Source organism: Narcine bancroftii, chromosome 6, assembly GCF_036971445.1.
Source record: "Narcine bancroftii isolate sNarBan1 chromosome 6, sNarBan1.hap1, whole genome shotgun sequence".
NCBI classification, from domain to species: Eukaryota; Metazoa; Chordata; class Chondrichthyes; order Torpediniformes; family Narcinidae; genus Narcine; species Narcine bancroftii.
This window is the reverse complement of record NC_091474.1, coordinates 156,573,944-156,595,933: the sequence shown is the minus strand read 5'-3', so window position 1 is coordinate 156,595,933 and position 21,990 is coordinate 156,573,944. Positions and strand designations below refer to the sequence as shown.

General features: G+C 40.9%; 1 protein-coding gene across 24 annotated transcripts in view; it reads right to left on the bottom strand.

Annotated features, from left to right (window-relative positions):
- The window catches only part of ldah (lipid droplet associated hydrolase), a 281,972-nt gene that overhangs the window by 42,407 nt on the left and 217,575 nt on the right, over nt 1-21,990 (bottom strand). For all 24 annotated transcript variants that reach the window (XM_069886448.1, XM_069886439.1, XM_069886442.1 and 21 more), the window contains one exon: nt 1,374-1,611. In XM_069886448.1, the coding sequence (XP_069742549.1) occupies nt 1,374-1,611 (238 nt within the window). The remainder of the gene's footprint in view (nt 1-1,373; nt 1,612-21,990) is intronic.

Genomic DNA, 21,990 nt, shown 5'->3' with positions numbered 1-21,990 from the left:
CTATAGTTCATCCAAATTTTATCTATATGTTAATCCTCTGTCTGTTGGTACATATTTCCTCAGAATTGTAGATGGCTTGTTGGTCCTCAGTGTTCATATGCACGTGCATGCAGCAGGAATGAGGCAGAGATCCAATAGAGATTGAATAAATGTTCAAACTCACACTGGCAGCAGTCAAAAGTGAAGGCCAGGAAGCTCATAATCTCCATGTGATCAACCCTGGGACCAGAAACGTGTCTGGAACAGTTAGAGTTTGACCCAAGTAAGGGAGCAGGCCAGTGTGAAAAGCCTAGGCTCATTTATCTGCAGCGCCATCTGAGGTGTTAGTTTTGACCTAAATAAATATGTTACCATCAGTGGTCTATTTTAAAATGTTATTAAAAACATCTAAAATATTCCAAGCATTCTTTTTCATAATAATGTGGATTTTCGTGTTAAAGTAGTAGTGAGAAATGAAGCTTAGTCTATCCAGTCCAGACCAAGCTGGAATGGTTATATAGTATTGATGACAGAGCGAGCACTTACTATTCACCTGAATTTTCCCAATACAATGAGGCCTGCAAACTGCTTCCGAGGCAACTATTATTCAGGTCCAAAGTCACATTATCAGCCAGATGGCAGATTCCATCCCCGAAGGACATTAGTGGACCAGGTGGGATTTCATTCACAATCCATTAGTTTTCATTGTTACAGATCCTACATTTTATTTTCTATTACATGAACAGAAATTCAAATTCAAATCCCATGTCTTCTGGCATGGAGCTAAAATAATTTAATACAGTGCACATCCTATTACACAGTCTAAAGGAATCCAAAGCTTCAGATAAACTTTTAAAATCATTATAGCATATACTGTCTTTACTTGGCAATATTAAAGTGTTTACTGACTTGAGTTATGCTATAGGATCTTATAATTTTTATAAAAATAACCAGTCTATTCAAAGAATGTCTCATCATGGTAGCTGCATGGAATCAGCTTGGAAGTTAATAGAGAGGATCATCAAAATGGCCGAGAAGACCACTGGGTCTCCCTTTCCTCGATTGACAACACTTAACAGAAGCATTGCTTAAATGTGATTCAAAGAATTGTATAAGACCTTTTCCACCCAACACACAGTACATTTGACCTAGAATTATGTTGTCATTTTGTTCATGTGTAATAAAATCTAATCCACACAATGTACTTTTTGCAATTTCAAAAATGTGAATGTCGGATGATGTATGGATAACCAAGGTCCTACAAATGGAAAGCATCCCTTTGAGAGAAAAATGCCATACAGTTGATTTCCTCAGAAAACACATTCATTTCTCAAAAAGCAGGAATGTTGAATGATTAAGATGAAAAGGGTTGGGAGCGGGATGGGTCATCTCACCTGCACAGGAGACACTGAAGAGATTAAGGGAAGCGGTGACAGTAGCTTCATCCAGTTGTAAACCCTGAAGCGCCCACCTCACCAATGAGGCCTTGACACTTTCCGGTAGAAATGAAAGGAAGTAGATTGTCATGTAGATCAGGTAGCGAAGATTGCAAAGTACTGGTGTCATAAGCTTGCCTTGCGGTGACTCAGCCATGCGTTCAATTGTTGGAAAAAGTAATATCGCTTTCAGAACCTATAGAACCAGCGAGGGAAAAAAATACAAGTAAGTAAAGCCTTTGGCACTATCAACTTTTGGAACCTCATTTCCCCCCTCCTTTTGAAGTGAAGTTTGTCAGGTACATTAATAACCTTTGTACATAATTACAGGCTGCTTGAAATGCCTGAATGAGATAAACTGGTAGCTTGGTTACAATGAAAGCTGTTGTCAAATTCCAAAGGAAAATGATTCATAACTTATTAATTTAGGAGGTAGTGAAATGCCACAGGAGACAATGTACAGAAACACAGGATCATTCTCCTTTTGTTTTCCAAATAAATTTTAACAGCATTTCAATCAGCTATTTTTTTTAAGGTGCATGTCAGAAAAGTAATTGGTTAATTGTGAAATAACTGTAAACTTCCATTATTTAACAAGTACTATTGCAATTCTGGATATTTTGGGAATTGAGGGATGTGGGGATAGGATAGGTCATTATACATAAATGAAAGATCAGCTATACTCTTATTGAATTATAGTGTGAGCTAGAGAGGATGAATGGTCTTCTTCTGTTACTATTTCTTATACTCGAGTATGTTCTTAAAAGTCCTCTCAACTGGCTTCTTTTCAATGGGAGGGAAAAATTACCCATTTAAATGAGTGTGATGTGTAGTAAATACTAGTTTGCAGAATGTGTTGATCATGTTTCATTTTTTTGGATAAAACTTCACATGGGTGGCACGGTTGGTGTAGTGGTTAGCACAAAGCCTTTAAAGCTCTAGTGACCTGGACTGGACCTGGGTTCGAATCCTATGCTGTCTGTAAGCAGTTTGTACATTCCCCCTGTGTCTGCATGGGCTCCAGTTTCCTCCCACCGTTCAAAATGTACTGGGGGTGTATGTTAATGGGGTGTAAATTAGGCGGCATGGACTCATGGGCTGGAATGGCCAGTTATCATGCTGTATGTCTAAATTTAAAAAAAATAATGAGAAATCATACAAAAGATTCATGAGAGGAAGTAGCTCTAATAATTAATTACTTATTCATCAAATAGTTATGGAAAACATTTTTTTTTTAGCATTTCTTCCATACTTTCCAGAAGTAACACTGTCATTTGATACTACCATTCCAATGTTTGGTTGCATAAGCTGTGATCACATTCAACTTGTGTCTATCTGTACACAGGAAGGTTGGAGGCTTCAAAGCATTTCCATAAATTTATATCAATAAATTGACACTAATCAATTGGATTGTTTTTAAACCACCTGCATGGTGAACAGTGAAATGGGAGGTTTTGCCTTTGACAGGAGTTGGAACTTTCTCCAGAATATTTTGCATTTTCATTTAATTTTGAATTGTCTGAAATGTGCAATGTAACTCTTGCAAATGAATGAAGTTTCGACAGAGCTTCTAAATGAGTCAGGCAGCCTTGCTGGGTCAATTCCTCTTTCTGCCCAAGGTGTTGAAGTCCATTGTGCTATTCTCATTCATCTGTGGTTCTAGCCAAATTCCTCTCCCATTTTTAGCATCAGCAGTCTGCTGTGCTGTACCTCTTGCTCTTGGTAGCAATAGATTTGCAGTCCGAGGACAGATTCAGGAAGAGTGGTGGGGGGGGGGGGGTGGTGGGGTGGGTTGATATTCAGTGTGGAGAGGCTGCATGTGGGTTCAGATTTTAGGGGCACTTCATTTTGAACCATTACAAGGGGGGAGGGGAGGGGGGGGGAAACCAGAATACTCTAAGGTCACACTTTTAAGGTGACACTGGAAGTCCAGACCCAACACGCTGGATCACACAATTCATCAAGTATATACAGATGAAATCTACAGAATTTCCCCCTTCAAACAACAGATGTACTATACAATGCAGTTGAGTACGTGTAGAGTGCTAATGAGATGCAAGGAATATGCGATAATTGGAAGGATACATCTTTAGGTTGTACTTTTGCACAGTCTGTGAGTCTTTGAAGCTTTCAGTAGACCCCTTGTCTATTAGGCATTTAGTGGAATGTCTGTTTACCTTCACTGTCACTATGGAGTTGCTGAGCTTGCGAGGTCTGTCCTCATCTAGGATCATCGAGTGGCCCCCACAGTCCTGGATTGCCCTGCATGGGCCAGCAAGATGGCTGCCCTCCTTCCTCCTCTGACGATGATGGTGCTGAGTTTGAATTTGAGTGGCGGTAAGATGGTTGCCGAACCTTTTCGTGCCATTTCCTCACTGCCACCTTCCTTCGGCATGGAACACAGCAAATGGGCTCGGGTGAATTCGGGGTAGTTGGCTTGGGGCTGGAATCTGATCTGAGAGCGGTGCAGGCCACGGACTTCACTGGGCTTTCCCTTGCGTGGAAAGCCCTCGTCCAATGCCCTTTCTTGCCACAGCTGGAACATACTGAGCCTTTAGCCAGGCAACGAGATCGGGGGGATGCTGGCTCTTGCCACAGAAAAAGCACTCCCTAGCACTGGAGTGCTCCCTAGCACTGGAAGTGACAGCCGTTGGGGCTGGGGTAACAGGAACAGCCGGTCCTTGGAAGGGCTCACCTGGGTGACTGAGCTCGCCGGCTTCAAGGTAGTCATTCTCAAGCTTGGCCTGTTCCAATGATTTGGCCAGTTCAACGTGGCTAGCCAGGTCCTTCTTATCCAACTCGAGTAGTTGCTGCCTTGTACCTTGAGCGGACCCCCGCAACTAGAGTGTTCTGGATCTGTTCTTTCTCATGAATGCGGCCCATAACTGCTTCATACCTGCACTTCTTGACAAGCATCCACAGATCCAGCAGGTAGTCATCGATAGTCTCTCCTGGCTGTTGGTGACGTAGAGCGAGTTGGTACCTTGCTAGGATCTCGTTTTGCAACTTCAGGTACCGAGCCTTCAAAGCCTTGATGGCAGCGTCCCTGATGACCCTCAAAACAAATGCAGTCCTCTCAAGTTCATCGGTGTGGAAGACTTCTCTAGTTGCATTCAGGTAGGCCTGGAAGCAGTCTAGCCATTATGTGAACTCCTCAACTGCATTGGGGACAGAAGGTCTATCAGTAGCATACCTGGCTTGAGTGGTGCTTCCATCATTTAAGAAATAAGCTAATAAAATTGGAGCGTGAATAAAAGCTCTCATGACTGGAGGGAGAACAAATGCTTTTATTAGCTTATAACTATGGGTAGTCTTCAGAAGGGTTCTGGGTTGGGCGAGAAACCAGGGTTATATGTGAGCAGATGGGGGTGGAGTCGGGAGGTGGAGCCAGCCAACAGCACAACACACTACCAGTGAATCCCAGTTCACTGTACTTACCCAGGTCTGTTCTACTTCCCATTACCAGTCTGAGGTCTGGGCTGAATAGCCACTATCAACTTGAAAGGGTAGAGAAAGAGCAACAGAATATAGAAACTGAGATCTGAAAGTGGGGTAAGAATCAGAGTGCATCACAGAAATGAAAAGCTTACATCTTCCATCTGTAATCTGAATCATCACAGATGACAAAAAGAAAAACTGCAAGGAGGCAGGGAAAACGAGGAAAACTGGAGCAATGTGGCCTATAAACTGAAGGACAGGATACTGTCAGTCACCACACCTCCACCCCAAACTTCAGCCCACATCTAGTAGCTAAACCTCAGAACCATACCCAGTACCCATTTTGCTACCTTGGATTGGGTGGATATGTTGCTCAGCTTAAGTACTGACGCAAGGAGCACATACTAGACACACTGGGTCTATCCCAAGTGATCTGGAATTGCACACCACGAGTGAGTACCAGGGTGAAATCAACAGCTGCTTCAGATGACCAATCCGAAGGCACAATCCAGCAGATGTCATCAATGAGATGATAACCCAATTATGGCCTTCGGATCCATTGGGCACAGAATAATTTACTTTGTGAAGTCTGAAAATCAGCGTTCATGGAATTAATCTTAAATGGGTGTGGTTTCCAAAAATTAATCAGCAATGGAAAGCCTAACCACCAAATGCAGGATGTCAGAATAACAGGTCAAGGATCTCAACTACAAGTTACTTATAGAAATTCACTTGCCCAAAAAGCTCTATTTATTTTCAAAATTCAAAAGATGGAGAGCCAGAAATGACAACTGAATATTGGGAAAACTAACAGTGAAATTGCAGGTTGTTTATTAGAATGTGATTGTACAGTGTAAGCCATTTTTTCCCTTATACTCTGAAAGAGAACTAACAGAATTAGTTAAAATCAGATATTATCTTATTGCAGAAGCATGAACAGTAGAACGTTCTTCAGGTGCAATTTTTTTTATTGATTATTTGATTAGTGTTAACCTTGTTAACTGTAGCAACAACAGACAGAAACAGACACAGACAGAATTTTGTTGCAAATTGCGCTGGCTGACATCTTGGTATAAATATTAAGGCCCGTAAATGAGTCAAATTAAGGTGTTAACACATAATGCTGATTTGTATAACACCAGCAGCACCATAATGCATTTCAATTTTCTCACCATCACTTTCAGTTACCTTGTATATCTGGACTTTCTTCTTCTGGCAGTCCATCCCTTAGGATGATGATGGTTCCTTTCAGTCAGTTTGTGGGGTTTGATATGTGTTTCCTGGAGTAGCTGTACAGACTGATCCTTGACAGGCACTGCTTGCCACATACTTGGCAGGTGTGGCCTGGAGGGGCAACAAAGGCAGAAGCCCTGTTGTGGAATTTCCTATGTTTTTAATCTGTTGCCTCTTTGAGCTTTTGTTCAGCAGTGTCCATATTTTTTCTGATGGGGTCCCTCCACTGCAAGCGATCTTGAGCACGATCCTCCTATGTTGATGGGGCAATGTCAGCTTCCTTCAGGTTCCTGTGCAGAACATCATTGCTGGCCTCATTCTGGGCTACCACTGGACAGTTGGCCGTACAAAATGTCCTTGGGTACACATCTGTCTGGCATTCTGACATGTCCTGCCCGTTGCAGTTGGGCTGACATCACCAATGTTGAAATTGTGGCATTCCAGCAGGAGAAAGGACCTCAACATTGAGACCTTTTCTCACCAGTTGATCTTCAACAGAGAATGTAGGTGACGCTACTGCAATTGGCCAAGTGTCGCAAGTGACTCTGATATAGGCACCTCGTCTCACATCCATTAGCAGGGCTGATGTGACAATGACGCTGTATACCTTAAACTTAGTGGCCAACCTGATGTTTTGTGTATATCTGGACACCTATTAAAGCAGCAACAGTGCTTAAAGGATCACCATAACTTGATGGTTAGTTACTGGTATAGTTCTTTTGATCTCTGCAAGTGTTTGGTGTACAGACAGTGGGAAGAGATTCCCTTTGTCATTGAGATTCAAAATTCCTTTATTTTATGCAATGTAACATGTAATATTACACAAAACCTCTGCCTGCCATAAGGCAGACGAAGAGTCACCATTAGTATTGCACACTACTCCTTTCAGTAAGAGAGGTACAAAAGAGAATCCCTTCAGAATCACCGAGTGTCCATGCATTCATCTCCAGCACGCCCACAGCCTCTGCAGCTGCACAGACTCCCATCCGATTAATCGGCAACCTGAGCTCCAGATACAAACCAGAAGCAATTGGGAAGTCTTCCAGAAGCAACCAGGAAGACTTCTGTGTCTGAGATCCTTCAGGAACCCTTCTTGCCCTCAGCATCTTTTCATATCCTGACTCCAATACCTGCTTTCCATGAGCCAGTCTCCAATAGCCTGTTGCTTGTGTCGGTCCTCTGACCAGAGGTCACCCACAGGCAGTGTGGGTGGTTCAGACACTGAGCTCCTTGTTGCTTTGCTGTTGTGGTAACCACCCTTTAGGGTTGTCTCCTCTGTAATTCCTTCGTAATGGGGGAGAGGGGGTGCTGGTCTCCCTATTTTCAGTAACCTGCATCAGTCCATTGCTCTCCAACCCTTTGGGGCCACTGCCAAGCACAGATGCAGTCTTATTGGGCACAGTCTTACAGATGCATCATTTAAATATAAAACACCATTGGCTTGTTTCATGGACCTGTACAGAGCTGTTGGCATAAAGACCGTGTGGTTAAACCCTTTGGAGCAACACTGTGTCTCCACTCTCCAAAAGAGTCACCATATTTCACATGATAATGTGAAGAAAAAATTGACAGGTAAGTGCAAAGATGCTGTCATATTTAATTTTTTTTTACAAATTCATTTTAACAATGCAGCATGGTAGCAGGCCATTCTGGGCCATGAAAGCTGCAATTACAGCCAATTAAGCAACCAACCCCTACCCCCCCTCACCGCACCAACTATAATCGTTTTGAGCCAACTGCTCTACTAACCTGCCACCTTATTTTTAACATTTAATTAATGTTTCAGCTTCAGCACTGGTCACACCTTAGCAATTGCTCCATATCCCAAGTCCATCATATCCACCAATCCAATTGCTCCATATCCCAAGTCCACCATATCCACCAATCCTCAGGGCTTGCATCCCAGGCTACTATTGGAGACAAAGGAGGAGATTGCTGGGACTCTATTGAGCCTTGAAAATCTTCTCTGGCCATAAATGAGATGCCAGATATTGAATGGAGAACAGTGATTATGGCACCTTTAACCAAGAAGGTCAGCAGGGATAAACCATATGATTTAATTATAAATTTATAAGGAAATCAATGGAAAGGAAATTATTGGGAATATTCTCAGATTAGCAGATGCAGGGATTGATCAAGGAGAGTCAGTATAGTGTTAACAAATTTGATGGCATGTTTTGAGGAGATGCCTAAGTGTGTTGATGAGAATGGTCTGGTTTATGTAGTCAATGCGGATTTCATTAAGGCCTTTGATAAGCTTTCATATGGTGTGTTGGTGAATAATTTAGATAATTAGGCAAATTGGTTCCAAAATTGGCCTGGTGATAGAAGGCAGGGAACAATGGTTAAGGGTTGTTTTTGTGATTGGATAACTGTGAAGAGTGGTAAACTTTGCTGTCTATTACATTTTTCATTTATTATTATGTGACAATAACAGGAACTTTTGAATCTCTGAAATAATCCGGACATGAATGTAGGTAATCATGGGGTTGGTAATTTTGCTGTTAACAAGAAGATTGATGATGTTATGGATAATGAAGGGAGTGGTCTTCAATTACAGAACAATATTGATCATATGGCAAGATCAGCAGAGGAATGGCAGATGGAATTTTGCCCTTAAGTATGTGAAACATTGCATTCTGGGAGGATTAGCAAGCGTCGTATATACACAAGGAATGGTAAAGCCTAGGAAATAGAACAAATAATAGGATCCATGAAAATAGCAGTAAGGATAGATAAGGTGGTCACTTACGTGACACTTATCAGGGCATTAATTAGATGGCAGCAGGGAAAGCTGAGTGTGGTTCTGGTTGCCACATGGTTTGAAGGATGTCATTGCATTGGAAGAGGTGCAAAAGAGATTCACCAGGAATCAAAAATCACAAAGCTGGAGAAACTCAGCAAGTCAAACAGGGTCCTTTTTATAGCAAATATAAAAATACATAACTGATGTTTCAGGCTTGGGCCCATCATCAAGGTATGACCTAATGGGTGTAGGTTAATTCTGCAAAGGAATGCCTGCATCCATGTTCAGAGGCTGATGAGCTAAATTTCATTAAACTTCTCAAAGATTTGGTGAGGAAACAACTTTGAAATTAGTGTAGCATTTTAAAGTTATTGCAGAAACACTGAAATGCCCAATAAATGAAAAATCACCCTCAAGAGGATTTAAATTTAGACGAACAACATGGTAAAAGGCACTTTTGTCCCACAAGCCAATTACACCAAATTGTTCTTCAAGCCTGGTACATTTTGAAACATTAGAGGATACCAAACCACTCGGAGAAATCCTTGCAAACATGGAGAGAACGTACAAACTCCTTACAGAGAGCGCTTGATTCGAATCCCAACGTTGGTGCTATAACTGTGCTGCGCTAACCATGCCACCCTAAGTGATCACTGAGCAGTGATAACAGGGCTTTTGATTTCTGTTTATAAAAAAAAAATAAACCTGTCAATATCAAAACTACCACAAAGTGTCTTTAGCCCACATTTGAGAAACTCAAGCACCAACTAAATCAAGTTTAAAAAATCCACAACTCACAAAAGAAAGACCACTAAAATCTACATATGTGATATTACAACAATCACTTGTCAAATATAACAGTTAAGATATATGTTTGATGTAATTCATACCTAATGTATGCTAATAAAAATCCTCTACATTCTTTAAAGACAGCATAATGACAAACTTAATGGTACATTGCAATCCAATTTGACAGAATGTCACATTAATCAAAATTTCTTTTGAGCCTGTGCACAAAATCCTACTTGCAGCAATGCTAAGGTCAGGGCACTTGCATTTACCCATCATTCCTCAGGATACTGTAAAATCATGTGAGATTCTCAAGCCTTCCTGTGGGTGAAATGATGAACATTTCACTGAGATGGGTACAAGTATATATGGAAACTTTCATTAATCCTACTAAAAAGTGCAATAATGAAAATAACAATCATAATGAATTCCATCTTATTTCATAATAAACTTTTATTAGCATAGAAAAAAACAATATTTAAAAATGATCCAGATCACATTAACTACAGTAAAACCCCAGTTCTCCAGAATTCAAGCAACCAACAACCTCAAACAACCAGCAAACAAAAATCGAGGAAAATAAATAAACAAAATAAGTAAGAATAAATAAAAATTTAAATAAATGTTTAAAATTGTAAAAGTAACACATACACCTTTGGTGAAGATGGGAGCAAATAGTTTGCCAGTGGAGTGCCTTGGCCATACTTTTCTCATAGCAGCTGTCTGAATAAGTTTGAATAAAGTTGTGTTTGAATAAATTGGTGTTTCCCAGAATGAAGAAATTTGCTTGTGGCAGCTGTTTGAAAACAGTTTAAATAAAGTTGTGTTTGAATAAAATGGTGTTGCCCAGGATGAAGCGCTAGTCGATGCCATTTGCCATTGGGGTGACTCTCTTAACGTGCCTCATTGTCCTTGGTTAGTACAAGTCTTTATTAGTATATTATTAAGTACAGTAAAATCCCCATTATTTGGCATTCAATCTGCTGAAAACTCAAATCAACTGGCAAAAAATAAAAATCGAGGAAATAACTAAATAAAACAATTCCCAAATAAATAAGAATGGGCAAATGAACCCCACAGGGAGCAGAGACTTCATTGGACATATGCAGGTTGGCCCCACGTGCACGCATATATTTCACTGTCGCAATTTGCGTGGAGGTGAGCCGGGTTGTCAGCACGAGGAAGTTGCACTGAGGATCTGATTGGGACACTTGTGTGGATGTGAGTTTGGCCACCAGCGTGAGGGCTTGAACAGGACACCACAGTGAAGGTTGATGCCACTCGCTGCTGGTGGGACTCTCCAAAAGTGTCTCCCTGTCTAGTAAAAGTCTTTATTTTTATTATTACGTCCGTTATATCAATAAGGCTTCATCTATAAACTTGGGGAAGGGGGTTATTTATGATGGCGGCATGGCTCGCGTAGCAGCTAACACAACAGCGACCAGGGTACAAATTTAAATTTTGTAATTTACAGGAATTACTTGATTAAAGTAAATTTTACATAATTAAAGACCGCAATACTGATTTTTTTCAAATTACTTTACATTTTGCACTGTCTTTTAAGTGGTGTATTCTTAATGCAGTATTAGTTAGGCATTGGAAGAGTGAGTCTCAGTCAAATGGAAAATTTGCATAGCTGACATCCGTGATCACTATAGGTGCTGGATCCCAGGGATTTTACTGTCCTGCAAGAAAATGCTAGCGAAGTGCTGTGTTTACATCAATGTATTAAATTAATTTACATTCATTAAATATATTTCAGTTGAATTTACTATTTGCTAAATTTGTGTTCATAATTATTAGTGTTTAAATAATCATTATTCGATCATTACACATACAAAGGCCTTCTAACAGCAGAAGCTGAATCTGATCACTATAGTCCGTGGACAGAACCTTACTTTTTTTGCCATCTGCAAAATAGTTGCTGTTCTGCATTGGAAAATAACCAAGTAATATCTGTAGGAACTTAACAGCTCTATAGCCACAAATGCAACCACATTACTAGCATAGTCGAGGTTAAATATGCTTCAGACCAATGGTTTCTCTTACTGAACTCAATAAATTCAAGGCTTGTAATCCTTCTGCACATTGCATTAAAACCTTAAGGGCAACCATCTCTCTGTCTGTCTGGCTCAGATCTTTCAAAAGTTATTTTTTATCACCTTTGTTTTCTAGCTAGGTTGGAAACTATGTATTGACTGATGACTTTCTCTTGGATCCCTATGCCTTGTGATCTGTACTGTTAAACTAGCTACTATTCCTTGTGGATGCAGAATCACTAACTAACCTGACTGGTAATACTGAAAAGAGACATACTATCGGAATGGATGTGAATACTTACAGGACTGTCGAAAAGATGTAATTTTTCAAGAGGAAGTGAAAAATAGGTTGCAAATCTTCCTTTATTGGTATGTTTAAGTTTAATATGTACAACATTGGGATTATGGTCCACTTAACTTTAGGGACTGCTTTGTCCTTGCTGCTTCCACATTAGCACAACTACAGCAACAAGTTGGTTCAAGAAGCTTATTCAACTCCTGAAAATGGCAAGCTGAGTCCTAAAATTGCTTTGATGATACCAGCCTAAATCAATGGTCAAAAATGAATGTTAATTAATCAATCATTAAAATGAATAAGATAGATATTGAGAGTTTTGAGAAAAGCTTAAATGTAAAGAATTTTAAAACAAGTAATCTATGTTAATTAAATTATAAATTCAAAAATGAAAATCACCTGAAAATTTCTCAGCTTCCTTAGAATCATTCCTCTCCAGTGAAATGACCCAAGTTACAGAAGCTGAACTGGATCTTTTTCCAGCAATTGCTTTAGAAAGGTGACATTCCACAAGGAACTTGATGTGGTGTCTAAACCTGTGTGTAACAGCAATGACAGTGGTGAGAATGTGCCAAGAAATTAATGGATGTATCTGAGCAGTGACATGGATACTTTCCATTTAGCCTATCATAGCAACAGGTCTGAGGCAGATGCATTCTCACTGGCTCTACACAAAGCCCTGGAACACCTGGACAGTAAAGATGCATTCAACAGTTTGGCATTTAACACCATCATCACTTCAAAACTGATCAGCAAACTCCAAGATCTGGGAATTAAACACCCCACTGTATAATTGGATCATGGATTTCCTCTCACCTCCAGACCACAATCAGTGAGGATTGGTAAGAATATCTCCTCCACAATCTCCATCAGTACCGGAGCACCACAGGGCTGTGTTCTTAGCCCCCTCCTCGATTCACTTTACATCCATGACTGTGTGGCTCGATATGGCAATACCACCATCTACAAATTTGCTGATAATCCCTTGGTAGTGGGTTGTATAAAGAAAGAGGATGAGTCTGCATACAGGATGGAGATTGAAAACTTTGCTGAATGGTGCACCAACAACAACCTTGCACTTAATGTCACCAAAACTTAGGAGTTGATTGATGATTTCAGGAAGGCAAAGCCAGAGGTATACAATCCAGTGATCATTGGGGGTTCAGAAGTGGAGAGGGTGAGCACATTTAAGTTCTTGGAAGTCACTATCTTGGAGGATCTTTCCTGGACCCAACATATTAATGGCATTGTGAAGAAAGCATGCCAGCACCTCTATTTCCTTAGGAGTTTGCAGAGGTTTGGTTTGACATCAGAAACCCTGGTAAAATTCTATAGATGTGTGCTGATCGGCTGCATCACGGTCTGGAATGGGGACACCAATACCCCTGAGTGTAAAGCCCTGCAAAAGTAGTGGACAAAGCCCAGGATATCACAGGTTAAAAACCTCCCCACTATCAAGAACATCTACAGGGAACACTGCCATTGGAGAGCAGAAGCAATCATCAAGGATTCACTCTACCCAGCACATACTCTGTTCTCACTGCTGCCATCAGGAAAGAAGTATAGGTGCTACAAGACTCGGACTACCAGGTTCAGAGGAATGATTCTAAGGAAGCTGAGAAATTTTCAGGTGATTTTCATTTTTGAATTTATAATTTAATTAACATAGATTACTTGTTTTAAAATTCTTTACATTTAAGCTTTTCTCAAAACTCTCAATATCTATCTTATTCATGAACAAACTCAAACAAGAACACATTTAAGGGCTCTTACTTGTGCACTTTGTTAATTTTTAAAAATTCTCTATGTATTCCAGTTTGTTTACATCCATTATCTGTTTACAGTTATTTATTTACATGTATACGCTGTGTACAGTTTTTTTTCACTACCAGTAAGTGGTAATTCTGCCTCGGCCGCAGAGAAAAGAATCCTAAGGTTGCATGTGATGTCACGTATATGACAATAAATCTGAAATCTGACATGTGGTACTCAGAAGTGATTCAGATTGTTGAATTGGATATGCCCACAGAAAGGTCTCCCACTACCTGATTAAACTTAAACAATATTTACCAGCAAACAGCTGATCTGCGGAATTAATCTCTTTTATGTAAGTTTAATTTTACAATAATAGTAACCTGTTAAACTCGAATTGTCAAAAATCCAGGTAAAAACCAGATCACTGATCATTATTGTTCAATTATGCTGATACAATTTTATTGATAGTGGTAAAGTGTCCAAGGTATGCCTTGTCCATCAGAAATTCAGGCTATCAAAAATTGGTTTCTAAATGCCAAAGCTATCACCTCCCACTGCCTTCCCATATGCCAAAAGAAGTTTTGTGGATACAGTTTCCTTCCTTCTGCCATCTCCACCAAGGTCTCCAATACAAAGACACAGAAGAGACTGCAGATGCTGGAGTCAGGAGCAAAAATAAAATCTGCTGGAGGAACTCAGCAGGTCCAGCATAATCAGTAAGAGAAAAATATTTGCTGACATTTTAGATTGGTACCCTTCATCAAGACCGAGAGTAAAGAGGGGAAATAACCCATATAAATAGCCAGGGGGCAGTAGGTGAACCAGGGAGGGGTGAGGGATGACAGATTGATGGTGATGCAGAGGCAGATGATTGGCAGGTACCAGACAAAGGGAGAAAGAAACTACAGAAAGAAAGTGGATCAGGTGGATGAAGATGAGTCATACAGAGTGAAGCCAGAGATGCAGAAGTCATTTGAAGTGAACTGATTACGTGAAGTTAGCATGTTGCCTTTTTGCTATCAATCGATAACAGGTCCATCTTTTACTGTAGTTCTTGCATCCATTTTTATAAGCTACCAAATTTGGTCACAGTTTTTGCTTTAATGTTCTGGAAGAACTTGATATGTTGCCTAAGTTCACATACGATATATTGTAGGAAAACATGGATAAACTATAAATAAATAGGGTTATGCTTTAAAACAATAATATCTGGTGGCTTGGCCATGTCACATGCGAACCAGCTCAAGGAGTTGTGGGCAAGTCCACGGCAGATCTGACTGTGAGAGCTCCGAATGGGGGGCAAGCCCACAGCCTTGCAGCTGATGTTGTAAAGGTCCTGTGAGTCGCAAGTGTCATCGGGTTCTGAGGGATTTAAGTGTGTGCAAGAGTTCTATCGAAGCCAGTTGGTTCAACTCACTTTTGACTCTGTATGGTTCTTTCACTCGCTGCATGCCTTGTGCAGCTACATTGATGACCCCGATGGACCAAATAGCATTTGCACCCAACAATAACTGACCCAAGCACGCAGAATGCAATTTCACTGAAACTGCCAACTTTCTGGACCTTGCAGCCACAGTTCTGGTTTCAACAGGCCAAAGCCCGATTCCAGGTCAGGCAAATCATCTCCAATGCCACAAAGTACTACTATGTGGTTGCTTCATTCGACCAGGAAACAGCAGGTCGCATCAGCGACTTCCTACACCAGTCACTGGTTGTGGACAGGCATGAGACAATCAAGGTGCTCCTGATCTGTACTTTTGGCCTCTCCCACTGTGAGTGCTCAGCGCAGTTGCTTCACATGGATGGCCTAGGCGACTGCACGCCATCGACCTTAATGAACGAGATGCTGGCACTTGCAGACGGCCATAAGCAATGTTTACTGTTCGAACAAGTCTTTCTCGAGCAGGTGTCTGCCTCCTCATTGCTGTTGACAATTTCAGTGACCCAAGCAAAGTAGCAGCCCGCACAGATATCCTGTGGCACACCAAGCAGCACGGCGGGGGTCCATCACACACCAAGGCCTGAGCCTTTCCCACGCTACCAATAAAACCAGTGACGCCAGCAGCAGGAGTGACCCCAGTTCAGACAATTTGAGTTTTTACCACCAAAAGTTGGTTCAGGAGCCCACTGTGGCTGCCCATCCTGTTCTTTTCCGGGAAACGCCTGGGCTGGACGTCACTAGTGGCTGCGGCAGCTGGCTACCTTGATAGCCTCCTTTACTTAAGGGACTGATACTCTGGGCAAAAGTTCTTCATAGACACGGGCAGAGGTTACCATCTTTCCCCCCTCGAGGCATGACACCTGTGCTGGGAAGTCAGGACTGGTGCTCACTGCTGCCAACAACTGCAGTATTTGCACATACAGTACACGAACCATCCCACTACAGTTCATTTCCAGCCGTTTCACCTGGTCTTTTACGCTGGCATCAGTGTTGCAGCCTTTATTGGGTACAGGTTTCCTCCAGGCGCACTGCCTCCTAGTGGAACTCAAGGGATGGCGCCTAGTGAATGTCAAGACCTTCTCATTCAGCAAAGCCTCACACCTGAACTCTTTGACTTTGTCAGGCAACATATTTACCAAAGAACTAGCGGAATTTCTGATCATTATTACGCTGCAGTTCTCTGCAGATACTCCAAAGCATGGCGGCTACAAAAGTAAGAATTCAGAACCTAAAATAATTTATTTTTATCCAGGCATTTTTTTTGTGTTTTTTTCAATTATTTAATTTCAAAACTGGAAATTAAATTTGACCCCTACAGAATTCAGTGTGTCTGATATTGATAATTCATTTGCGCTGTACATAACTGTCTTGATTTTCATTTCTATTGCAATTGTCCAGCTCTAAAATATAATTTGCAATCTATATTGACTGTAAAATGTTAGTTCTAATAGCAAATCAGAATAGTTTATCTTCAATTTTGTTGATTGGGTCTATACCAAATTTTGTCACTAGGTGGAACAAGGACCAGTAGGAATTGACCTTTATTTTTTTTCATTAAAGTTTTCAACTCTTTTGAGGTACAAGAGATGTATGCCAGGTGTGAAATAAATGAAATACAATTGTTTTCAATGCCCCCATATGCCAGATAACAGCAAGCTCAGCAAGTTTCCAGCAAGTATAGATATTTCTATTATATGACTGGAACATAAGGAAGCAGAAAGCAATGACTATTGTATGGTTAAGGTGATCTGCGGCAGTTTTTGACTGACATGAATATTACAGAGGATGCCTCTGTGGACCTGCACAAACTCTGTTATGTGGACTTCTCTTATCTCCACCCACAATTTCATTACCTACAACTACTGTGATTGTGGAAAAATAAGCAAACAGCACAATCTCATTGAATGAGCAAGAATTAGTGGATGGGGAGAAGGATGTTCCTTCTTAGGTAGGCGAAATGCAATCAGAGGGTAGCTCTCAATCAGTCCTGGATGACAGCTGATTACATTGCATATTAATTAATTTAGAAGAAGGAAGCAAATGTACTTTGGCCACATTTATGGATGAAGCGAAGTAGAGAGAGCGGGGGAAGGCAAGTTGTGGGGAGAATACAACTTACAGAGGAATATCGTCAGCATAAGTGAGTGAGCAAAGAGTTGGCAGATGGAGTATAATGTGTGAAAATGTGAAGTTCTGAAGTACAAAGTGATTTGGGGTCCTTTGGACAACAAACAGAAAACCAGCATACAAGTGCAGCAGGAAATCAGAAAGCCTAATGTATTGTTGGTGGAGGAGGTCTATAATCCTTAATTCAACTGTATTGGTACTATTGAAACTACATTATGGCTTGATGTACAGTTTTGATCCCATTAATGACAGGATACATCTTCATTGACGGCAATTTTGAGGAAGGTTTTCAAGGATGATCCCATGAGAAAATGTCAACATGTTAGGACTGTACCCATTGCAGATTAGGAGAGGCAATCGTTGAAACATTTTTTTTTCTAAAATTCAACATTATTCTCAATATAAAGTACATGCAAAGTAATTTCAAAATTTTAGTGATATATTCCTATGTACATTTAATTATTATACATTTTCATGTTAACCATTAATTTTACAACGTTGCTACTAATATGACCACCTGGGGTTACTGCCCCTCCCCCCAGTTGTTTGAAGGGTTTCCCTACCAGTATCAATGCTCGGTAGTGGAAGGACCTCAGACTGTGGTCCATCTGCACAATATCTTTTTGTTGGGTGCACCTCTCCAGTGAGCCGAAGACCAACAAGATTTGGGCATATCATTGAGTTTATGATCTTCCAGCAGCACTGAATGTCTGTCTCTGTGTGCATACCGGCAACAACCCATACATCCTCTGTTACGCTGATTTTGAGGATGAAACGTGACGTGGACTTCTTCGCACACTCTATGCATATCTATCACAGAGGTGGGTGACTGTCTCCTTCCCATGGCGGTCGTCTCAGTTGGGGTGATATTCTGGACGTATGGGAGGACTCCTCTTAAATCCAACCAAACCAAGTTCTGGTGATTGTGAGGGAGTTTTGACAGTGAGGTATTTTGCACAAACTACCATTCAAGAACTTAATCTGCTGGGGGGGGGGGCGGGGGAGGGGGTGTTCCTCACCTGTCATGGACCTCCACCATCCAGCATTGCAGACAAACGTGTGTGGTCTTGGAAAACACGTGACTCATATTGGTCACACCCCCTCTGATGGCGTCACCTGCAACCCCTAGTGACGCTTGTGCTGGGGATTCTGTACTTGGACCTGGAGCTTAAAGACCTACAACTTTGGGTTCAAACCATACTCCTGCACTCAAGTGTCAATAGGAATAAAGCTATTTTCAAAAGCAACCATTTTGTGCTTTGCATGTATTTATCATCTTCCCAATGCTATAAATAAGATGAACATTGAACCTCAACCAATCATAAAGTAAACAAAAGGAAAATGGTTCAATGTTCTGCATCCATAAATTTCCATCACATTGTTACATTCATTTCTATTTACACCATCACCACCACTGTGGCATCATCTAACCATGCACAAACTGCTGATAATGAGACTTTGACATTAACCAACACACCAAACCAGTTCCAATTTAAAAATATGTTGCAAAGTCTCTCTCTTTCACACACACATTGCACTGTGTGTGTCATTACAACATAATTTGAAATAGACTATATACTTACTGGTGTTACGTACCAGACATCAGCAATAGAAATGAGCCCAGATAGTGTTATATTTAAAATAATATTTTTAATTATTAATCAACAATGATTAATCTGATTTATTTACACTTATTTAAATTTAACTAAACTTATCTGCATTTATCTATCTTAACCTCCAACTATGCGCAAATATACTGGTGTGTGTGGAATACCCCAAGCCAGTACAGTTCAAGGCCCAATTCTCGAAAAGCAATTCCATGTTCAGTTTCAGAAAATCCCAATGATGACCATGCAGGCTTTAGATGAAATGGGTGAAAGAGACCAGGGTGACAGAATATTGATTAACACACAAAACCCTTGTTGAGATGCTTCCAACAAAATGACCTTTTTAGACCAGTGCCAACCAAAACTCCCCTCTTTATTGGTGTAGGGGACACAAAGCAAATGATGCTCACAAAACTTCCAGAACCCTTTATGTGGGTCAGCCAAACTCAAGTGACTCTCACTCTGGTCACCTCCAAATGCAGTATTTCTTCTACAAGTAGAACCCTTTTCGTGGGTCAGTTGAACAAAAGTGACTTCCACTCTGTTGCTCATGGAGTGGTCAGGAGGAAATCAGATAGATTGTCTATATACTCATTCCTCTATAACTAACAGTTTGTCTATAACTAGGTATGAGGCCAATCCTAAGAATGGTGTCCTTCCACTCATTTGTGCATTTTCAGGCTAAGTTCCTCTCAAATGCTAGCTGAACCAAATGGACCTTTCTTTTGTACAACATTGCGTAACTGTGGTCCAAAAATATATGTCTCAGAGTGGGGAATGAATTCTCGCACATTTTGCTGTGGAGGTGCCAAATGTTAAGGCATGTTTGAAAGTAGTCGTTACACTGGGCATTCCGCTCAGATGTGTGTGGTACATTGAGAGGATGTTCTGTATTATCCAATCCCCCTCAATTGGCTGTGATTGTTTTTGTGAGCTGAAAAACTGTTTAGCAACTTTGAACTCTGTCTCAATTTTAGGCAATCGTGACAGATCCATAACATGCTTCACAGCCTTCACATCAAGAAATGTATCACTTTCTGGATTCAGTGCAACAAGTGCACTGGCCAACTGTGGGTTGGGCTTACTGAATCTGTGATTTATATCTCCAAGCTCTGAATCAATAGTGCTGTATTACAGTCTCCAAAGTTCTGTTTTTTCATCATCATTCCTGTGTTCCTGTGTCCTGTAGTTCCCATAATGACATAATCATCCATAATCGTGTTCATTTTCTGTCTCCATTTGGTGGTCGTGGGTCTCAGTGATCCACTGGCAGCCATAGCCATGTCCCCCGCCTTATTAAACTCCACCACACAACGGAATTTCCGTACACAAGCTGTTGCAGTAGCCACAATATTTAAGCCTGTCACCAAATCAGTTACCACTTTCTATAGAAGTTTGTTTGGTGGGTCCACCAGGGAAAAAACTGCGTGCACTGACTTGGCAATGAATGAGAAATTGGGCTCAACCATCTTGCACAGCAGACTCACAGCTGCTCTTCATATCTCTACGCTACAGACCTGCACAGAGTCAATCCCACTAGTTGAAAGAGATGTTATGTCATCGAAGGACTTTAGAATAACTGACACAGTGGCAAGATGAACCGTCCATCTCTGTTCCAGAAGGTGTTTAAGATGCACACCCTTATAGTGCACAGCAATTGTGGGGTTCTTGCAAAATTTGTAGAGGGCATCACACACATGAAAGAAGTCCACTACAGCTGTCTCTGCTGACATTGCGTGTACAACCACTAAGTGTAGCTGGTGGTTAAGACAGTGTACATAAGGTATCTCTTGACCTAGTTTCTCTTGCAGTAGCTTCCAGATGCCACCATGCTTCGCAGATATCAGAGCAGCCCCTTCAAATACCTGGCTTAGAATCTTTGATGAATCCAGTCCAACTTCATTTAGCTCTGTCAAAACTTGTGAGTTTATTTTGCATGTCGTGAGAGGTGCACGCGGTATTGAAAGGGATCATTTTCACAGACTCAGCCAATTCAGAGTCCTTCTTAAGCGTATAGTCCAGTAAGGAGAGGAAATGTTCACTCCCCTACTCCGACGTTATCAAAAGCCTCCTGCTTCCCTTGTATGAAAGAGAAAACATAATACCTGTTTCTTTCGTAGTTGTTCTGCTTTGCCAAGTGTTGAGATCTCCTGTCCATTATTGACACGCCTCTCCTGCTCCTGCCTGCATAGAGCAAGATATGTTCCTTAGAAGATTTGTTCTATGAAATCCCTGATCTCTCTCCACAGTTGCAAAAGCCCACACTCACAAAGGAATTCAGTGCCCAAGACCTCCAAGTGGTGCTAGACAGACGACAGCAAAAACAAAATGCTGCATCGGCCTTGATACTCTATTCAAGTCAGTCTCTGTTGTGATACCAAGTGGAGACAAATGAACGCTTCCTACCTCTGAAAATGATGGCAGGATACTGTTACAAGACAATTTGGTTGGGGTGGTCAGTCCCAAGGTCATCCATGGTGATGAGTTCTCTTCCACCGCTTGTGCTTACTTTTGCAGGTGCATCGTGGCTGCTCACAGAAGGAGCCTGTTGATTTATAGAAGTGGCCGTGCTGGGCCCTGGTGGAGATGTAGGAGGCCTTGAAGAAGCAGATAAGTCCAGCCATTTTCTTATATCCATTTCTATTGTGTATGTGTCTTTAAGAATCGATTCACCATGGAGGAATGGTAAGTATACTTTATTCAGGTTTAAATCTGGCACACACACTGCTCGCAATCCCAACGGAATTTCTGTTATGACATACATGTTCTATAACTTCCTTTCCTATTTTTTTTATTTCATTTAATTTCATTTTGTGAAAAGGGTAGTTTTAATATGATAGATATATATTTTTTGAATATCCTATTTAAATTTTAAGAAATACAGAATATAGGACTCAATAATGCATTGAATGTAAAATCATAGAAAAACATTAATAAGATACGAAAACAAAAATAAAAAGGAAAGGAGAGTCCCTCTTCTCCCAGGCCCCCTCCCCAGATTCAAAAGTAAAGGGACAGGCAGTAGGGAATAAAGGGAGATAACAAGAAAGAAAATAGCAAAGAAAAAGCAACTGGAACAAGCTTCGACATCTCAGAGCCACATAA